We start from the raw sequence: 20,445 nt of genomic DNA on the forward strand, positions 1-20,445 counted from the left end.
AGGGCTGTCGGGAAAAGACAGGGAGCGATAACCGGCTCCTCCCTTGGCATTGTAGCTCTGTCCGTGAGTTGCCCATAACCTTTCTGCAGATCAACGGCTAACCTTTTCCTGCTAGGGCCCAAGCATTGTGGTTATCAGGCAGGAAACAATATCCGCCCCCTGCCATGCTCACGTGACGTAAACGCGCTGGCAGGGCCTACACTTGTGCCGACGCTGGGTGGGTTATGTCCATACTCGACTGGGCCAAGGATTTTTTAGTCCTGGGCAATGTAGCCTTTTTTACAGTCCTTTTTTTAACGCGGTCAAACGTTACTTACAAGTAGGACTAAACTGGTGCCCCGCCGCACGGGCTCCATAAGCGATTACTACTTTTGCAATGCCCTGGCGATGCCCCTTTATCCAGAGAGGGAGTGAGATCTCCGAGAAGTGTCCCTTAGACAAGAATGGCGCACTGTGCACTGGTGGTGTTTGAATGTGTATGAGGCGACAAGGACAGGGCTGCGGATGTCTTGAGTGTGGCATTTATTCGTTTTGAGGTAAGCAGTTTAAATAGTTTAAGTTTCTATTTTTTAGCAGTTGAAATTGAGTGTTTGGGGGACTCATCTTTTTGCACTAAACCACTTTATCCACTCAACATGTCATGCAGAAAATAGCCGAATCTACGGCTGAAACGGTGTGCCGAGCAAGCCTGCAAATAATATTAAGGTAGAGTTCAAGATGTGTACCCTACAAAAAACACTCACACTGCTAAACTTTGCTAAACTTTTCTTGGGCTGGTAAAATGTACATGTGACTGACTGGGTTAGTGACATGAAATGCGTTGTCTTCTTTTCTTTGTCCACCCTATCAACGATGTTTGAACAGGGGATTAAAATGGCCGTCCTTTTCAGAACCGAAATGCCAGTTTGTCAGCCGTGAGCGTCCCATGGTTGCAGTTCCTCATTACGAGAGATATAAAAACGCCCCCGACGTTTGTCTTGCTCTAAAAGCCATTCCCTTTTTGTAAGCAAGTGGCAAGTGTGGCGTTGGCTGTACACATTGAGATGGGAATAGTGTTTTTGAAAATTCTACTAACACGTAGGTTCTGACAGCTAGTAGTTTAGTTGCTGAGTAGGAAAAACATGAAAGCAATTAATTCATCTATGGCGTAGTCAGAGGTGTGCCCCCCTATACATCATTGTTTGGGGGCAGAAACACAGCCAGTGGGCACGTGTGACAATCAGAATATGTAACTATTCCTAATACATACATTTACGGTATTTCCATCATTGACCGTTGTAATGTATATATTATTTTTCTGTGAGTGGAGATTCATGCAGACCTTTTTATGAGTGAGCTAAGAGTGCATTCTAATGGCAACTAGCATGTGACATTCTTTTTTTAAAATGTATTTATTTATAAGATTTACACAAAGATAAACAAGCAAATCAATGAATACATATAAAACAAAGCATTTAAGTACACGCAGAATACAATTTACAAATAACCATCCAAGAACTGGTACAAGCTCAGAAAATCATCCCAAATCTTTGCATGTAATCTCAACTACCTTGTCGCTTATAAATCACCCTCTCCATGGTCGCAAGCCCAGACATCCCCTCAATCCAGTCCCCCACAATAGGTACAATCCGTGTTTTCCAGCCCCTCAGAAATAGTTTCTTGTCCATACTAGCACCACGGAGCAGAAACTTTTTCCGTGAAACAGAGAGATCTTCTAGCAACTCACCTCCCCCCAAAATCATCGTCATGAAATCCAACTCAACATCCAAATTCAAAACATCCAAACAGACATAACAGACATCATGCCAAAATCCCTGCACACGCACACACTCCCAAAGTAGAAGTTCCAAACTTCCCAATCCATTTCCACAACACCAGCAATCATTTGAATCAATCATCCCTATCTTGAACATTCGTTCTGGACACCAAAACACTCTATTAAGTATCTTAACTTGTCGCGACCGTTCCTCCAAATTAATAGCACAAAGCTTAAGATTCGCACACATTCCAGACCACATCTCAGGCGAAATCTCACACTCCAATCTCCTCCCCACTCATCCCTCAATCCAGAATTCTCCTCATAAGCAGACACAATACTATTGTAAATCCTACTGGCAATTGAGCTACCACCTGGCTCCCTCTCCTTAAGAAAGAGATTCACCATTGCACCCCCTTGCCCTACTACATCACCCATACACCTTTTCAATTTTCTAAAGTCACTAGTTCGAAAATTGTCAATGTTAAATCTCGCCTGTAATTCTCTTTCTCCAATCCATTCACCATCCACAAAGACATCATCTATCCAGTAAATTCCACTCAAAAACCAGTCCAGCCAGAATAAAGACCTACCTCCAACAGAAATCAACGGGTTCAACCAGATGGATGCATGAGTGGTTTTCATAGCAACCAATCCTAGCAATTCATGTAAATGTCTCCACGTTTCTCTCAGAAAAACTGTCAAAGGCGATTTCTTACACAATTTGTTTGTAGCCGTGAGGATCGCCCTAGGAAGAAGCGGGCCTAACAGACTCGCTTCAGCAATTGCCCATTTATCAGGTGAGTCTACCAAAAAGGGTACAATAAAGTGACTGGAAAAAGCCAAATGATATGCCTTAAAGTTCGGAACTCCCCGTCCTCCCTTTTCCACAGGTAATTGAAGCATCCATAACTTGAACCGTGGCGGCTTGTTATCCCATAAAAAGGACTGCAACAAACCATCAATTTTCTTCCAGTAGTGTTGACCAATTTTCACCGGAAGCATACCCAGAATGTAATTAATTTTCGGAGCCGCATTCATCTTAAGAGCGTTCACCTTGCCCCAGAGAGACAAATGAAGTAACGACAACCACAAAAGGCTCATTTTCAAGTCACTACACACCACACTCATGTTCACCACAACCATCTCATCCACCTGCGGGGTCAACCATATACCTAGATATTTTAGTTTCCTCTCACACCACTGAAACCCATGTCCCGTAATCAAATTCTTATCACAGTATTCCGAAACCGGCAACACCTCGGATTTAGACCAATTGACCTTAAACCCTGACACTGCATAAAATCTATCCAAAACATCCAGTAAGGCCGGAAGGGACACTCTCAAATTCCGCAGCAATAATAGAAGATCATCGGCGTAAAACCACAGTTTTTGATCGGCACCATGAAAGTTCAATCCCTGTACTTGCACATCACTCCTCAAGGTTATCGCTAATGGCTCCATTGCCAAAACAAAGATCAGAGGAGACAAAGGACATCCCTATCTCGTACCCCTCTGTAGCACAAAAGAATTTTATGATTGTCCATTAGTTCTGACAGAAGCCGTAGGAGAAGCATAAAGCAGGGCAACCCATGAAATAAACGCTTCCCCTAGGTTCATGGCACGTAGCACCGAAAAAAGATACTTCCAATCGACACGATCAAACGCCTTCTCCGCGTCTAAAGAAAAAATGGCCACATCATCATCCAAATCCTGTGCATGTGTCATCAGCAGTAACACATTTCTAATATTACTAGATGTTCTCCGACCCAGAACGAAACCTGATTGGTCAGTGTGCACCAGTTTCACAAGCAAAGTCTGCAAACGCACAGCCAACAATTTCGCCAATCTCTTGTTGTCCGTATTAATTAAACTGATCGGACGATAATTTGAAGGCAAACTGCCATCTTTATCCTTCTTAAGAAAAACTGAAATAGTGGCATGGTTGGTAGAAGCAGGAAGCAGACCCTCCACCCTAGACTCCATATAAACATCCCGTAAAAGTTCCACCGCCAAATCTGGCAAGATTTTATAAAATTCAGCAGGCAGGCCGTCAGGACCCGGAGACTTGCCTGTGTTCAGTCTTCCAATAGCCAACTTCATTTCATCCACAGTCACACTCTCACCCAGCATGTCTTTCTCCAAATCATTCACTCTAGGTATATCTAAACCATCCAGAAAGGACTCATCCACACCACTGACTCCCAAATCATTCTGATACAATTTCGTGTAATATTCCTTAAATGTCTCATTAATCTGTTTTGGATCAGAATTCACCATACCATCCCCTTTTACAATAGAGCTGATAGTACCTTTCCGACTGCCGTTGCCTTAATCTGTATGCAAGCCAGCGGTCGCATTTCTCACCATATTCATAATAGGAACATTTTAGCCTGAACAAATCTTTTTCAGATCGGATTCTCAAAATCTCATTCAACTCTCTCTGCATGTTCCTTAGTGTCCTCTTTTTCTCTACGTTTGCAGGATCATTCATCAAAGCATTTGAGAATTGTTTAATATGTTGTTCCAAATCTAAACTTTTCTTCTCCAAACATTTTCTCCTGCCACTGGACAAACCCAGGATCAGACCCCGCATAGTACATTTAAAGGCCTCCCAGATTGTCCCAACACTAAGCCCATCCGTCCTGTCCTCCACCACAAAATGTTCAGCCTCGGATTTGATTTTTTCCACAATCTTCTCATCCTGAAGAATAGAGGTGTTCATTCTCCAACAAAATGACTTGCACGTATCAAACTTCAGACCCACATTCAGAAACACTGGTGCATGATCAGTAACAGCAATACAACCAATCTCACAACTTGCCAAATTCGTGGTTGCAGAGCCAGCCGTGAGGAACATATCAATACGAGAGTGTGAACCATGTGAGCCAGAATAGTAGGTATATTCCCTCAAATCAGAGTTATGCAATCTCCAACAATCTTCCAAGGCAAATTCAGACACAAGTGAGCGGAAAGAACAATATGTTGGGTCCCTCCTCCGATTAGCACAAGGACCACTACGATCTCTGGCGTCATCCATTACCAAATTAAAATCCCCCCCCCGAATTACATTCTGTGAACCAAAATCCTGCAACATCTGAGCAACTGTTCCAAAAAAGGAGCCGTCATCCACTGAGGGAGCATAAATATTACAAAGAACAATCTGGACCCCCTGAACATCCACCAAAAGTGCAATGACTCTACTCTCATCATCTGAGCGTGAAAGCAAGACTTTAATCGGGGCATTTTTCCGTACCAAGACAGCCACCACTCTACTCCAAGAAGAAAAACACGAGACAAAAAACTGCCCTATCCACCGCTTGCGCAACATGTTAACTTCATCCAACAATAAATGAGTCTCCTGAAGGAAATAAACATTGCAGTGCCTATCATTCAAACAGTTAAAAATCGTTTGCCGTTTGACAGGATTGTTGAGACCATTCACATTCCAAGAGGAGACAGACAAAAGGCCCCTCCTCCCCAGCGACATTGCAAAGACAACAAAAAGACAAAAAACAAGCTTAAAAATTCTGCCCCCTAAATAGTCAAAAACCCACCCCCGCCCCCAACAACAGAAGTATGAATCCAACGTCAACAAGCACTAAATGGACAATATCACTATTCAGTGTTTTACATATTATAATGACACACTGTTGGTATATGCAGAGCAAGACTATAGTTTAAGAAAGCATGTCTGAGTGGGAATTCTTCTAGAGCACTCGCTGAACTGGAAGGCAGCTACTGTAGGTGCCCCCAGTTGTGGCTGGTAATGAACATAAGGTACAGTGAGGCAGAGTGATGTGCTCAGGGGGGTGGGAGTGTGGGGGTTCCTATCATGTCTTGGAATGAGGAAACCGGGTGCAGCCTGCTTTCTTGCTGCCACAGTTTAGGCATTAGACTATGCCTACTCTCCCATCTTTAGTTTTCAGAGCCAACATGACACATTTTCTTTCGTTCTTTTTAAACTTCATAACTGGGATCAAGGACTTCCAGTTATTACAGGACATAGTTGCACATGACCAAATATACTGTAGGTAAGGAAGGTTTCCAATTAGGAAACCTGCATCCCCTGCACACTATTTAATGGCCTAAGCCTTCAATCTCTTAATGGTTACTAGTATATCTTGTCTCCTCAAGCAGTGTGGAAGACAGGTTACACAGTAATAATACTTCTTGTGATTACAACATAGTTAATTGCGTATGCATAGTATGACTTGTGGACATGAAATTCAAAAAATAATTTTTACTATAGTGATAATTCAAGTTTGGCATAAAAAATACTTTAACAAATAATGAGGCCCAACGCGTTTTGAGTAATTCCACTCTTCATCAGGGGCAACAATGCAAATTTTCAACAATTTCTATAAGGAAAAACAACAATGAGGAACCTATTAATAATCAATTTTGTCATATCTTAAGTACATTTTATACTTCGTAGACAGTTTATCATACAGTATCTCAATGAGACAGAGCACATATCCCCACATTTCATCAATAGTACCAAAAAAGGTCCGTATTGGGCGTTCCAAAATACTGTATACAGGAACCCGCAATAACTAAAATATACATTCAAAACAACTCAAAGCCATACATTTAATAATCGATTAGACTATTAGCACATTGCACTTATGAAAAGAACTACCACTATCCTTTACTCGATAGAACCATATATAAGTACAGATTTTAAATACATTCTTCTTCGCCCACTGACCTTATATTTATGATAAGTCAACCTATCAATATGTAACACGTTTTTATAGAAACATGGTGTGTAAAATCAGCAACTTCCCTCATGGGGGTCAAGAGCACAACAGCCAATGCGTGGTTCCAAACCAATGATAAGCCATTCCTTGGGTTACAAATTTGCCTGTACTGATCTCAGTAGGGCAGTGTATCCTGCAAGGAATGGAAACCACCATTTCCTATGTTAAAATCATTCAGCCCCTGAATTTACCATATTGAACTCCTTTTTCCCCGTTTATCAACAACATAGCCAAGGAAATGGAAGCTCTGCTAGACCAGCCGCTAGCCTGCCCAGATTTCCCAAATTGGCCAGGATGCAAAGAACAAAGGCTACTATGAAGAATGAGCCCCCGCTCCCTTGTGCCGACTCACATCAACCAGCCCAGTGTGCTCAATAGGATCTGTCTACACTATTAAAAATAAAGATGCTAGTTGTGAACTACAGTGGCTCTGTTCCACCTCTGGTTCTGAGAGCCGTCATTGGCAACTCGCAATCCATGTTAGTCGAATCCCCTTGTTGCAGTATATCCCCGTAGTTAATAGCTACCCATCTGAAGTTCGATTGCCTTTATAAAAAAACTCAAATATTCAAATAATGCAGTATCTCATCCAAAACATTTGCAGTGAGCAAAGCCATACATAATTGAACAAAGGATTGCTCAATGATGTAATGTGCAGTAGGAAAGAAACATTCGCCCACGATCATCCACCCAGCCTCATGCAACACTGTATGAAAGGTTCCATCCTTGAGTCAAGGTTCAACATAAGCTGGGGATAAACTCCCTTTCACTGAGGAATGCACACATTACAATACATTTTATCCCTATTTTTTCCCATTGTAAAAAGTAAAATTGTTTCATTGAAGTTTGTTTTCCTTGCCAGGATCATGTACTGAACAAAAGATTGCAGGAACATTTACGAATATTTGGGGCAATCATGGTAAGTGCTGTTCTAAGGCAGATGCTGCTTCTCTGTAAGGGTCCTCCATTCCACAGATCAGATGATCCATGTACTTTCTACGGGGCTTGTGTCACTATGGAATTGGCTCTTGATAGTCACTTGAGTTTAGATCCGCCTCAAGTCTCACTACTAGAGGAACGTGCCCTGCATCTTCCTCTTTGTTTATTCTGAGATTCCACTGCCTCTTTGTTGGTTTAACATCTCTCTCCACCACCTTAGAAATATTCCACTCCATCTAGAACGTCTTTTTGTCCCTTCCTCCATCTCTTTGATGTTCCTCCAGTCACCTCTACACCGCCTCCTCCAACACCTCTGTGTCGCTCCATTACTCCTCCTCATTACTACCACCTCCCCCTTCACCTCCTTTTTGTTCCACCACTCCTCGTCCTTACTTCCTACTGCCACATATTTACCATTTTAGATGTTTCTCCACTCCCCCACCTCTTACAAAAACTATTCCACCAACTCATCTCATTCCTCTTATCTCCTGCTCTTTTCTTTGTCATCACTCACAGATTTCTCTCACTCCAGCTGTCTGCTTTCCTTTCCACTTTCTTCCCCCTTTGGGTACCCCTTGTTTGACAGTCAGGGTTCTCCAATCGTCTCCCACACTCTTTGTTCCTTTGGTCGCCATCCTTCCAATCTTTTGTTCCTTTCACCCCCATCCCTCTGGGTGTTTCTTCTGCCAACCTTCTGATCCTTTCTCTCCTCATCCCTGAAGGTCCCTTTTTCTCCCATTACGCCAGGACTCTTAACTCCCCACTGCCATGGTGGGTATTTCCTCAGCCTCCTGCCTCCTCCTTAACAAGCTTTCTGGACCTCTCTTCTGAGCTCCTGTGTCCTGTTCTTGCTGCAGCTCCTTATTCAGGTCTTCCTTGTGCTTCTTTTGTTCATCTCTCCAGCCAGTTCAGAATGACCTCTTTGTGGAACTCTCTCATCCCTCTGACATAGGTCATGTGTTTTATGTGGCTTTATTCCCACCTTCCAGTCTCTGCTGTTAGGGCACTCGGGTGTGGCAGCTGGGATCAGGACTAGCTGTCTAACCCTGCCACTGGGAATGGCATAAAGTCCTGATGTGGGACTTGGAATTGGGTCTTTGCCTGCCACCCATTGGCCCTGCTTTCCAGCATCACTCTGGGATTTCTGGATGTCTGGTGTGTTTCTTGCAGCTGGTGCAGGGGCTGGCTGTTAGGCTGAACTGCTGAGGATGGCTTAAAATTCTGATGTGGGTTTTAGGGCCGACTACTCCTGTTGGGTGGTTCTCACTTTTTGTCACACCATAACCCTACCCTTGCGGTGGACTCCTTTGCTATATGCTTTTAACTATAGGAGAGTGAAGGCCTTGCTTGATAACTGGGTGGCTGACCCTCGAGTTCCCATCCTAATTCAGATCCCCCTCGTTTTCGGTATAGTTTTCAATTGGATTCTTGCATCTACTCAAGGGGAGTCGAGCATGCATAATACTGCCAGTTCTGCAGGACTACTGTTCCTCAATTCCCTTTCAAGGGCCAGGAATGTCTACGGTGGGAATGCAGCAAGCCCCTGCCCTCTACGCTTGCCATGGTGAGCGCTGCCCGAGATCTCCAGCATACAGCACCCTTGAGGACACCACTATGAAACCAGCAAGTTCAGGTAGTGGACTTCAGAATGGGCGTCTGTGTTTGTTCGGGTGGGAGATTTTAACCCTTGGCAGACAAGCAGAGGTAACCAGAGGAGCCTTCCATTGTTGTCCGTTTGAGGTCACTGCTTTGTTGCAAGAACAGAGACTTGGAGCATTTGTTTCTGTGGGGGCCATGAGAATGGGACCAGCACAGGCAGGTGTGCGAATGAGTGTGACATCACCACAGGGAGTTGCGGCTCTCATGATTCTCTGTGGTGACAATAGAGCGGGGAATTATAGCTTTTTGAATCCTGTGTCGGTGCTAATTGCATTCAGTGGAATCCATGTGCTTAGTGAATAAAATAACAATTTGTCTGTCTGGTGCAATGTACCTTTGTTGGCTGTGGCGACAAAGAAAATGCACAGTGGGAGCATAAGCAAAAGGGCACAGTATACAGTGGAGGCTGGCACAGATTGTCGAAAGGGAAATGTTCACAAAGCGAGAACGGGCAACAGGTTCTTTCTGAATTGCAGTAGGTATTGTCCTAGTTGAGGACATTCAAGAACCTGTCCCACAGCTTCATTGGTTAAGTTATTGGTCCTTAGGGTAGCACAGTCTAGGTGGTGGATTGATGGTCAGCATGCACTTCTACAGTCTGCGTGCTGCAGTCCTCGCCCAAATGCTACTCTGGCTTTTGCGGTGGAAGCCGTTAGGCTGTTATGCGGTCTGGACCCCAAGTTAAGGGTCAGTTGTTTTTTTTTCACTGGCCGGATGCTGTAGGGATTTCTGTTATAAAAGTCTCAGTGCTGTGTTATCCAATATTTATACTGGGCCCAACACCACCGTAGTGGTTTTACGGCACCTGGCCTCTTCCGAAAGATGGCATTTTTTTGGCCCTGCCAGGGTATCACCAGAGCTTAGTCTGTGAAAAGGAAGGGGAGGTTTACGGAGGCGGTGAGAGTAAAAAGAAATTAGACACTAGAATTACCAAATCAGAAAGGAAAGCCATTAGGATGCATGGGAGAGCATATGGTTGTCAAGGTGGGGATGTGTGATTCTCAAATGTCTATGGTCTCGGGAGGATAGCTCAGGGGCAACACGCTTGTCTTGGAAGCAAGAGGACTTTGAGCAACACAAGTTCGATCCCCGGGTCGGTGCATAGAAACCTCTTGGTATTAAGCGTGTTATAAGTAACCCAGTACAATTACCGTTACCATCTATAAATTGCCCATCTCTGTGGGTGGTGTAGTGATGATTGGTAGGCCGTTTTAAAAGTGATGGCTCAGGGGTCTGTCTCCAAGTTTTGGTGCTTTTGGCATAGGCCGTATTTGTACCAAAGGTGGACAGGTTGTTCCATAGTCTGCGGGGGTAAAGGTGATTGTCAAAAGGCTGTTGCTCAGTTTTGGTGCAATGGTTATCATAAAAAAAGCCTTTTGAAAACCTAACATGAGGCCCCACTGATGAGCCAGGCTGCCGCATGCAGCTCTAACCTCACTGTTTCAGTTCTCTCAGGTCATAAATATACATCCTAATGAGTCCCCCAGTGCATTGTGCCTAAGATGAATGCACATATCCTCTTTGGGAGTGGGGCTCTCCCGTCAGTGCCGTCCCCACCCCTCCAGTACTGGGGACCCCCAAACAAAACTGTGTTTTCAGTTCACCGTTCTAGTCCCCAGGAGGTGGGTGTGCACTAAGAGGGTAACGTGGGTTCAAGGAGGGCCAGCCAACAATGCATTCCTTGAATTCAAGTGGCATAAAACCAACACTTGAAATTCCGTGTCTGCTGCTGGAATAGAATCACATTATCTTCTCATGAAATCTGCAACTAGCTGACCAGACTATGCACTGAAAATTATTGCCTGGCAGGAATCCAACATGAACTTTCAATATCTACTCTGGCCCCCCAGGATTGGTGTCATGCCAGTGATATGAAGTTCTTAGCTTTGAAGAAGCTTGTACTCAGTCTTGGAATAGTTTATACCAAGGCCTTTTTAGGTCATCCGTGCTCCATAGTTGGAAGGCAGATCATGAGGTGCTGGATGTCCTGTGCGATGGCTAGAACTGTGTGTCTGTCGCCGGGCTACCATGGGTGGTTCTACCCAAAGGTTCAACCAGGACTCTGGCAACTCTGTAGACTTATTGAAAAGGATTTAGCCAGAAGATCTTTTTAAAACACAGTCGGGTGTTGAAGAAGTCTGGCGCTACCACTCAACCAACCCCCACCTTAGCCAATCCTTTCAAAAAGGTTTTTGGAAAAGCAAGTTTGGGACTCTGCCACCAAGGCCGATTTGTTTGATTAATATAAAAGACCAAAGGGAGATCAAGGTACACTGGCAAGCTAGCACCTGTGACAGGGACATGACCCTTTCACAGGACCCCTTTCAGCCTGGGGCAAGAGGCCTACCAGGGTCTCTACTAGGTCAGCTCCTGCCCTAAATGCAGGGTGTAGGAGTGGGGAGGGCCCCAGTCTCTGCCCCCCCAACCTGTTTGTACCAGGATGCATGTATCAGGTACCATTATCTGTCACCCACTGCCAGTTGTACCCCAATCGGGCACATTTCTGTTTTCCCCTACAAGACTACCTGTCTCAGAACGCTGGGCAGAGGATAGGTCTTGACCCATGCAATCAATAACCACTGGCAGCTGTGCTGAAGAAAGAAGATCCTCTATGCCAGTCTGGCAAAGCAGTTTATTGCTAATCCCAGACTCATTGCATTTCCGCGTTAACATTCAAAAGACCATATCAAAGAGACTACATTACGTGCTATGTGTGAAAAGGGGGCAGGGCTACTACAGGTTTTTTAACTTTCCAGCTGCTGTCACTCAACCCCCGGTGAACCCAGAGAGGTAGCTTGAACATGAGAAACATGTGATCAAGGGAAACAATGTGGACGGAAGGACAAAGGAGACAGGAGAAAGGGGTGGGGTATAAACCCCCTTAAAAATCAAACATGTTGAGGGGTGTTCGGGTGAGGTCAGGTGGAGTCCAAGCAGTCCCAGAGACCAGGCAGGGGAAGGACAGTGCAACGGAGCGATTCAGAGTGTGTTGTGGAGCGTTTTACAGGTGAAGTGTTGATTGTGAGAGAGAGCAGTACCCGGTTGAAAGAAGAGTGTGGTTGTGAATGAGGGTATTTTTTCTGGAGCGTGTGAAGGATGGTATATTAGAGTAGTCATATAAGTACATGTCAGCAAGGAGAGTGATTGAGAGGGTGAAGGATGTGTATGAATGAGTTGAGTGGAGGAAGGAGAATAGAGCAGAGTATAGTGGTGAGGGAGAGTAGAGTGGAGAAGGGAGAGTAAAGTAGAGAGAGGAGAGGAGGCTGAGAGACAGAGGAGAGGAGAAAAGAGTAAAGAAGGAAGAGAAAAGAGAGTGGACATCGGAGGGACAGAAGGGAGGGAGCGGAGGAATGATCTGAGGGAATGAGACAGAATGGGAGGAGAGGGAAAGTAGAACATAGGGGATAGTAAGATCAGGAAAAGGAGATAAAAGGAGCGATTGAGGGAGAGGCTGAACCAGGTGTTTGGTATTTGGCACTTAAACCATTCCTTCCTCTTTTGAGAATCCTGGGAAGTGATAGGTCAGGGCACTCCTAGGAAAAGCCCAGCGGGAGTCACACAGATGAGGCTTCTACCTTTAGGCTCTCGCCATATCTCGAAGCTTAGATAGTAGGGGTTACCTATAACCAGCATCCAACCTGGGGTTTAGGTACGCCTGGGTTCCCAGGTTAGGGAGGCGGAGCCGCAAAGGAGATGAGAGAGGGATGGCCTTAAGTGTGCCAGAGTTCAGCCTACTGCCATCACATCCTCACATTATTGACCAAATTGAAAATAAACACCCTTCAACTCATCTTTGGCGTTTGGGTATTTTTTGAGGCCATCTCGAACACATGCTCGCCATCAAGCATTTGTAGGATTGTATGCAATGCCTGGACAGTGGCGCTTGCAGTTCTCCTCCCAGCTTAGACACATAAATGGTATGATTGCAACACATTTTCATCTACAGCACTGTCTCCAAGTTGGGAATCAACACACACTTCCATCACATTCTCTCAAAAAGGGCAGGTTGGCGATGGGTCTTATGTTCATCCTCATTTGGGTTCTAGGGTGGTGTGTGCTAGGCTGTATGGAATGTGCATGCCAGGTTGGTAGCTCATGGACGGTTCCACTGTTAGCGTACTCTAGTGATAGTTAATACTGTTTCTTATTTTTGGAACTGTGGTGATGGCCAGCATTTCAATGGGTGTGTACTCGTTCTGATGGCAGCATTGATAACCAGAGGCCTGCCCCATTGTTTGTGTGTTTGGGTGATAGCCAGTGTGCTCTTGTAGGTGCTTGTGTAACTGTCAGTAGGCTGTTACACTATCTGAGGGGAAGCAGTCGTTTTGGCCAGTAGGCTGCTCTGTGTTCTGGATGCTGTGGGAATGTTCGGTAGTCTGGTCAATAGTCTGCAGATTTCAGTGATAGTTGGTGGCCTGTCCTGGATCAGGGTGTGATGCCAGTAGTCTGCAGTCTGGATACCGTACTGATGGTCAGAAGGCAGCTCAACAGCCTGGGCAATTGTGTGATAGTTGGAGGGCTGTGTGGTGTGTGGGGCAGAAGTTCAGAACAATGCTGGATTTCTGGTTCTCATTTTGCAGAGATGTTTCATGTGCAACAAGGATTACATTCCAAGCGTGTGTAGGTCTGTGGAACAGTGTGAAGATTGTATCTGCATGTTGGGATTGTGTTTAGGTGTGTACGGCCTAGTGGAAAAGGCATACCATCTTAAAGTGTGATCTGATTTGCACCTAGCTCTAATGGAAGGAATGGGCAAAGGGCATTGTATGATAGACGCGACAAGACCCTGACACAAGACATGAGAACATAGATTGATGCGCCTGGGGAGACTAGAAGCTAACTGGGCTCCGGCCATTATGTGTTGCTGTGATTAATAATATAGGATCAGCGGTTGAGTGGCCATTTTGAGTGTGGGAGGTAAGATTGCAGTTGACTTTGCATGATCCTGGCAAATTTTTTTTTTACATTATCCTGAAGGGAGTTCAGAAATGCAACCCATTCTAGGAGGGAACCTCAGGCTTTGACTTCTGGGGTTTTAATGTGTTTGATCCTTTCCAGAGAGGTTCCTCTTGCATGTGGCAATGCTAATAGTGATTGTTTTGTAAGATTTATAGTTCAGGGGTTTTCACAGTGGAGACATACGTTGTGGGGTTACAAAGCAATCCGGAGAGGTGTTGTAGATACTAGACCTGGGTCGATTAGAAAGCAGACATTTTGAACTAGGATGGAGTAAGGCCTCCCTGAGACGCTGCCAGGAATATTTGAGGAGGCAGGGATGGGAGATGCAGCAGCAGGAACCATTGAGGTTTGAGTTGAATGGACCAGCGGGTATGGTGAGCAATGGATTGAAAGGGAAGTCTGAAAAAGATAAATGAATGCACTTTTAACATCAGGAAGGGTTGACGAGAAATGGGTATTTCCACAAGAGGAAGGTAAAAGTAAGACCAGCGATGTGCCGTGTACCTGTATTTTTAAGAGAAGGAGTTTGGTCCAGAAAAGTGCTGTGTGTCGGATGTGTTTGGAAAAAGGGAAGACAGAGTTGCGTTAAACGGAGACAGAATGTCCAGATGGGTCAATGTGATGGATTTCTAAAGGGCAGATCATCAGGATTTATGCCCGAGTTGGGTGGGTTCGTAGATGGGCAGGCAGACCGGATGTATGCAAGTAAGCCTGAGAGAAGTGAGTTCAGAGGAAGATGAGTGCATTGAAGAGGGAGCTGGAGGCGAGTTCACAGAAGGGCACAGTGTTCAGAAGTATATGCAATGCAATGCAACTGGGTCTTGTACAGCACAGCGTCTACTTTTTTGGGCCGTCTTACCATAAAGTACATGGAACAGAAAGTTAGAGGTCACTTTATTGAACGATTCCCCTGACAGTATAAGGCTGCATCAGTGCAGCTGGAGCTGCAACGGCGCAGTACACCTGGTAGGTACCGCCGTAGGGTGCTGTGCCTGTCACCAAAAAGATAGAGCCATCAAGACACAGCCATCGAGACACAGACACCAAAAGCACAGCCTCGTTGCCATAGAACGATGTAGCACATTTGGCAGAGCAAGGGTTGTGGTGGCCAATCACAAATGCTGACCATTCATCCGGGTGCACACCTGTCCTGGAAAGGAGTTCTCTCCACAGCCCCTTCTCAAAGATGACCCTGGGAGTGCACTTTCCACTTGCAGCACCTCTGGGTGTAGCACTTGGAGAGCGCACCCCCTGGATCTGATTGCCCGTGTACATGCTTTATCACAAACCATGACTAGGGAGTTCCCCGTTTGCATAGAGCAAAATGGGTTTAGTATGGTGTACACCCTCGTGCAAATATTCTATGTTTGGTTTAAATATAAAGCATGCACAGAGAAATAGGGAGTTCCCCATTTGCATAGGTACACTCCTATGCAAATGAGGAAATGCCCTTTGCATGCTTCATTACAAAGCAAGAATATAACAATAGGGATTCCTGCATTAAGGCAGGGTATGTCTCCCAGATAAATGAGAACATGTCCCTCTGCATTATTTGTCAGTACAGAGCATGCATAATGTAACAGGAATTCCTTGTTTGTGATGTGTACAGTTGCATGCAAACGAAGAAAAGCCCTCTACATGCTTTCTGAAGGCAGGCGGACGTTTACCTTGTCATACTCCTTTCCCCTCTCCTCTACAATTGCTAAAACCACCCATATTCCCCTCATCACTTTTTGACTGTGGTTTTTCACATTCCAAGACTCCTTCTTTTAACAAGGCTTATGATATGTGTTATCTGCAACCCTCCGCATCGGTTTGGCATGTGAAAAGCTTTTGTGTTTTGTGACAATTCATTAGGTGTTGTTACTTCTCCCCAAGGGGTAGACCTTTCCCATGAGGTTGAGGTGAGGCCGCAACCTAATATTCCCCTTAGGGGTGGTTTAATGTGGTAGGACCTCATGGGGAGGGACTTCTCACTTGGGGATAGGGTCGACCACTTGGGTAAAAGTCACTACAACACCCAAAACCTAACCCTCGCAAACCCTGTCCAACAACCCCCCTCTTGATAGCACTTCCATTTGTTATTGTAACATTATACCAGTTACTTCTACCGAGATGAGGAAGACTGCTAACAATACATATAATGACTAACTCCAGTACTGGAATGAAAAAGATCACCCAAAGCATGAAGATTACTAGCAAGGCCAGTACTGAGTCAAGGTGGCCACCAGGAGCCATGAAGAATACAATAGCTCCCTACTAGAACCCTTTGGTCGTCTAGCTCTAACTCTCTGCAAATCAGACGTTTTTCCAAGGAGAGAGTGTGGGGTAGATCTCTCTCCTCTGCAGGTGCCTCCTTCTGGAATGATCTCCTTAACCTATGGAAGCTCCCCAAGACCTTCCTTTTCTCTTCTGCTTTCCCCCTCCCCCATCAATGCAAAAGTCCCCTTCGGCCTGAGACTGGCGGCCTGGTTCCCTCAGAGTCATATAGGCCACCAGGCCTTCCCGTGCCCAGTCTACCTCTGCACTTGTCCTTTCCTTACCCCCCCCTCCCATGACTTAACATGCACTTGCCCTCACGCCCCTCTTCCCCCGCCTACACCTGTCTTGCTGGCTTGTACTCCTTGGACCTATTCCAGCCCCTTTAACTTACACTTAGTTGTAGACCCCATTCACTTTCTGCTCCCCCCTGGCCATGACCATCTGGGCTCCCCTGGCACGGTCCTTCTCATTGGCCCTTCCGCCCAATTCTGCAGTTCCCCCATCTCCTCTCCCCATGCACTTCTCGTTACAGCACTTGCATGATCTGAATGTCGCAAGGCCTATTAGGATCACTATTTTCTCATACATGCCCCCTCCCTCCTGCCTTGCTGCACCTCGAAGCACTTGTGTATAGGCACATTACAAATACCAATGAAGAAAAAACACATTGCTCAGCCTGGCTTGGTCTGGTGCCTCTTACCTTCGCGCTAGCGTCATGCATTCACTTAACACTACAGGTTTTGGGACGAGTAAGAAACTTCACAGCAGTTCATAGTTTCCTCAATCTCCCACAGATCTCTTGCGTATAGCGCTTCACCTCTTTGACACTTCATGGTGCACGTCCGGATGCTTTAGGAATATAAGTTTAGGAGGGGATATGTTTGCTTAATGTGCCACAGGTGTCTTCCTTATGTTATTTTACCTCCTTTTTCTTAGGCTTCATTTGATGTCTTTGTCGTTTACCAAGGATTAGTAGATGTATGTGCAGTGGATGAATGCAAATGCAGGTGCGATCATACACGTAATCAGTCTTGTCAAGAATCAAGCAAGATGGGTAACACCTGTGTGCGAGAAGGTTGGGGGGGCACAAGGGAACATCACGCGGGACCAGAGGGGTCATCTGACACCTTAGATGTGCCCTTATGTGCTTACTAATCATGCATGGCGAGAAGTACTCTGTGTTGCATAGTAAGATGCACTTCTCTGGGTCCTGGCTGCTAGAGGTTGCCAGGTCTGAGGCAGCACACTCATGCTGCATGATAACGTCATGATTCTTTTTACCCTTATGCTTTCTGGCCCTTAACCTATACACTCCGTGAAGTCTTGGTGTAATCTTCAAAGTGCTTTGAGTTCGCACAGTCGTTATTGTATTGTGTGGGTAAACCTATCACCCGATTTGTATCACTGAAATGTCAAAGTAACTTTGTAGATGATTCATTTTGTATATTTCTTTTTAATCCTTTGACTCGTGAAAGGTTGTCGTTATTGCACCTCTCCACCACAGCACAGTTTGGTTACATACACGCAATGTATGTAAAAGTATGTTTGTGTTGCCGAGCTGCTCTTCTGGTGTAGTGTGTTTGTACAACCAAAAAATACACAGGCAGAGCGCTCCTTTGTCCCATCCCTGTGTAAGACATTTGCCTAAAAGTCAATGTACTTGTGTTTTATTTCTTTACTGATGATATTGTATATTTTAACTTTCTCTCTGTTTGCTGTTTGCCCATTCTCTTGAGGAGGTCACCCAGCTAAACTAATGTACAATGTGCGTACCTCAGACTCCTTGCCGCTTGCGGCGTACATGTGTTTATCAGACTTGTTGCTGTTAAGGGCGTGCAACATTGTTTAGTCCTGTGTGTTCTTCTGATTCCTGGTCATTACGGGGTACTCCACCTTAAGTAGCATTTGTGTTCTCCTAACTAGATGCTGCATTGGGGCACAGAGTTTGGAGGGAAAATGTCTATTCTCCTCACTGCTTGTTTTTCTGTGCTCTCTCCTGGCTCTTCCTTGTTGGGAAATGTTCAACCTGCTACAGTATATAGTTTGAGTTTTGTAGCCATGGTGGAGGGGTACCACAAGCTGTGAGCAGTAATGTGTGTTATTACGATTCCTTTCTGGTGTGGAGTTTGCAATCTGGAATGGTAATATGACTAGTCTCCTAATACTCTGCGCCTTCTTTTTCAGGGAGGAAAAGGAGCGCTGGATCCGTGCCAAGTATGAACAGAAAGTCTTCTTAGCCCCACTGCCACAGTCTGACATCCCTCTAGGGCAGCAGCTTCTTAGGGCAGTGGTGGAGGATGACTTGCGCTTGGTGATGACTCTCCTAGCGCATGGAACCAAAGAGGAAGTGAACGAGACGTACGGCGATGGGGATGGACGCACAGCACTGCATCTCTCCAGTGCAATGGCCAATGTTGTGTTTACACAACTTCTTATATGGGTAAGGAAAGAGCTTTGGTGGAATGGCTGCAGAAAAACTGGTGTAAGGGGTTCCAAAAAACTCTGGAATAGGTTCAGATGATCCTGGAAAAAGGATTAGGAAGATCTTGGGAAAATGTATTAAAAAATACTTCAGTAAAAGTGCCTGGATGAACACTTTCAAAATAAGATCAGACCAACTTCATGACCATGGAATCAGAAGTTCTCTGTGGAAATTGGAATAAGAAAAACTCTGAAAAATAAGTTTCAAAGACCTCTTGAAAATATATTGTGCTATAGCTCAGTGGGACTGACCAGAAAGAGTCTGAGTACAATCCTTCGGTTAACACACAAGGTTTTCCACTGGGTCAAAGACACAGGTGCCAGGAAGGTCTCTTATCAATAGTTACAAGAGGCACCGGGCTCCCTTATAGATTTCACAAGGTTCGTGGTACTATCCCGACAATGAGCCTCTCCAAGGCTACTCTCTCTCGCAGGACTTCTTCCTGCTTGCCTCTGGGAGTCGGTGGGATGCATCTACCTCTGCTGCATCTTTTATTTCCTGTAGACATTGTTGGGTCTCCGCCACAAGCTGCAGGCATTAGTAGACATTCTTTTCAATGTTGCGACATGGTCATCTGGATTTGCCTCCACCATTTTCCACAGGCAGGCTAAAGAGGGATCTGTGTCCTCCCTGTCCAAGGGTCCTTACCGCTCTCTTCACCACCTCTTTACTCCTCCTCTGGTCTGGTTCCTCCTTGACCCCTTCTGATCAGTGCCTCACCCCTTGCCTTAGGATCCTGCACTACCTCCTGATGTTTTCCCACCTCGTCCTGATGTTGCGGGCCAAACCTTTCCTGGTGCTTCCAACCAACGTCTTCCTGATCTCTTAATCCAACCTCTTCCAGATTTCATAAACCAACCCGTTCCGATCGTTTCCATCAAGCTCATCCTTATCTCGCCAACCAAACTCCTCCTGACTTATCTCCTCCCCTCATCTCCATTTCTTCCTCTCTCCACTCCTCATCCAAACGCCTTCCTTCCTTGCTCAGCAACATGCTCCACACATCCTCTGCTAGCACCTACTACAAACACCCACATTCCTGACTGAATCTCTGAGTGTGTGTATATATTCCTCTGACTCGTTCCATGGGGTTGGGCTCTCTGTTGATGTAAATTTGAGGGAATCTGATTAGCTAATGGCTGCACCGGGTGCCACAATTTTGAATTCTACTCCTGTCGCCCGTGCAGCTCTAGGCTCCTCGTCTTTGGTTTGCACGAGTGGGTATTTCTGTTTCGAAAGGGGAGGTTAGCAAAATGAAAACATTTTGAAATCTGTCACCCTTGCCCTGCTTGTTCTTTTTGACTGAGCGCTGCCAGGAAAATGAACATTTCATCACTGTATTTTAGAGGACTCACTATGGGAGTACTACAGGAAAAGCTGGTGTACCTTTGATAGCTTGGGCTCTCTGAATGAGCACGTAAGAAACTCTGGTGTGCCCCTTTTTAATGGGCTTGCTGTTAGGGCGTGGCACTGAAGAACTACAAAAAAATGGGTTCAGGCAATAATTTGAATATATTATTATAATATAAATGTATATTATTATTTATGAAAATATTGTACACAAACAGGTGGTTAAAAATGGGAACCGAGTTTAGTGGCCTGGGTGTGTTGTGCTTACAACGGGG

At 45.3% G+C, this 20,445-nt stretch overlaps 1 protein-coding gene across 6 annotated transcripts in view; it reads left to right on the forward strand.

Annotated features, from left to right (window-relative positions):
* AGAP3 (ArfGAP with GTPase domain, ankyrin repeat and PH domain 3) overlaps positions 1 to 20,445 on the forward strand; it is a 1,746,798-nt gene that overhangs the window by 1,723,045 nt on the left and 3,308 nt on the right. For all 6 annotated transcript variants that reach the window (XM_069646010.1, XM_069646012.1, XM_069646011.1 and 3 more), the window contains one exon: positions 18,523 to 18,778. In XM_069646010.1, coding sequence (XP_069502111.1) covers positions 18,523 to 18,778 — 256 coding nt within the window. The remainder of the gene's footprint in view (positions 1 to 18,522; positions 18,779 to 20,445) is intronic.

This window comes from Ambystoma mexicanum, chromosome 2p (assembly GCF_040938575.1).
Source record: "Ambystoma mexicanum isolate Mex_15411 chromosome 2p, UKY_AmexF1_1, whole genome shotgun sequence".
Taxonomy (NCBI): domain Eukaryota; kingdom Metazoa; phylum Chordata; class Amphibia; order Caudata; family Ambystomatidae; genus Ambystoma; species Ambystoma mexicanum.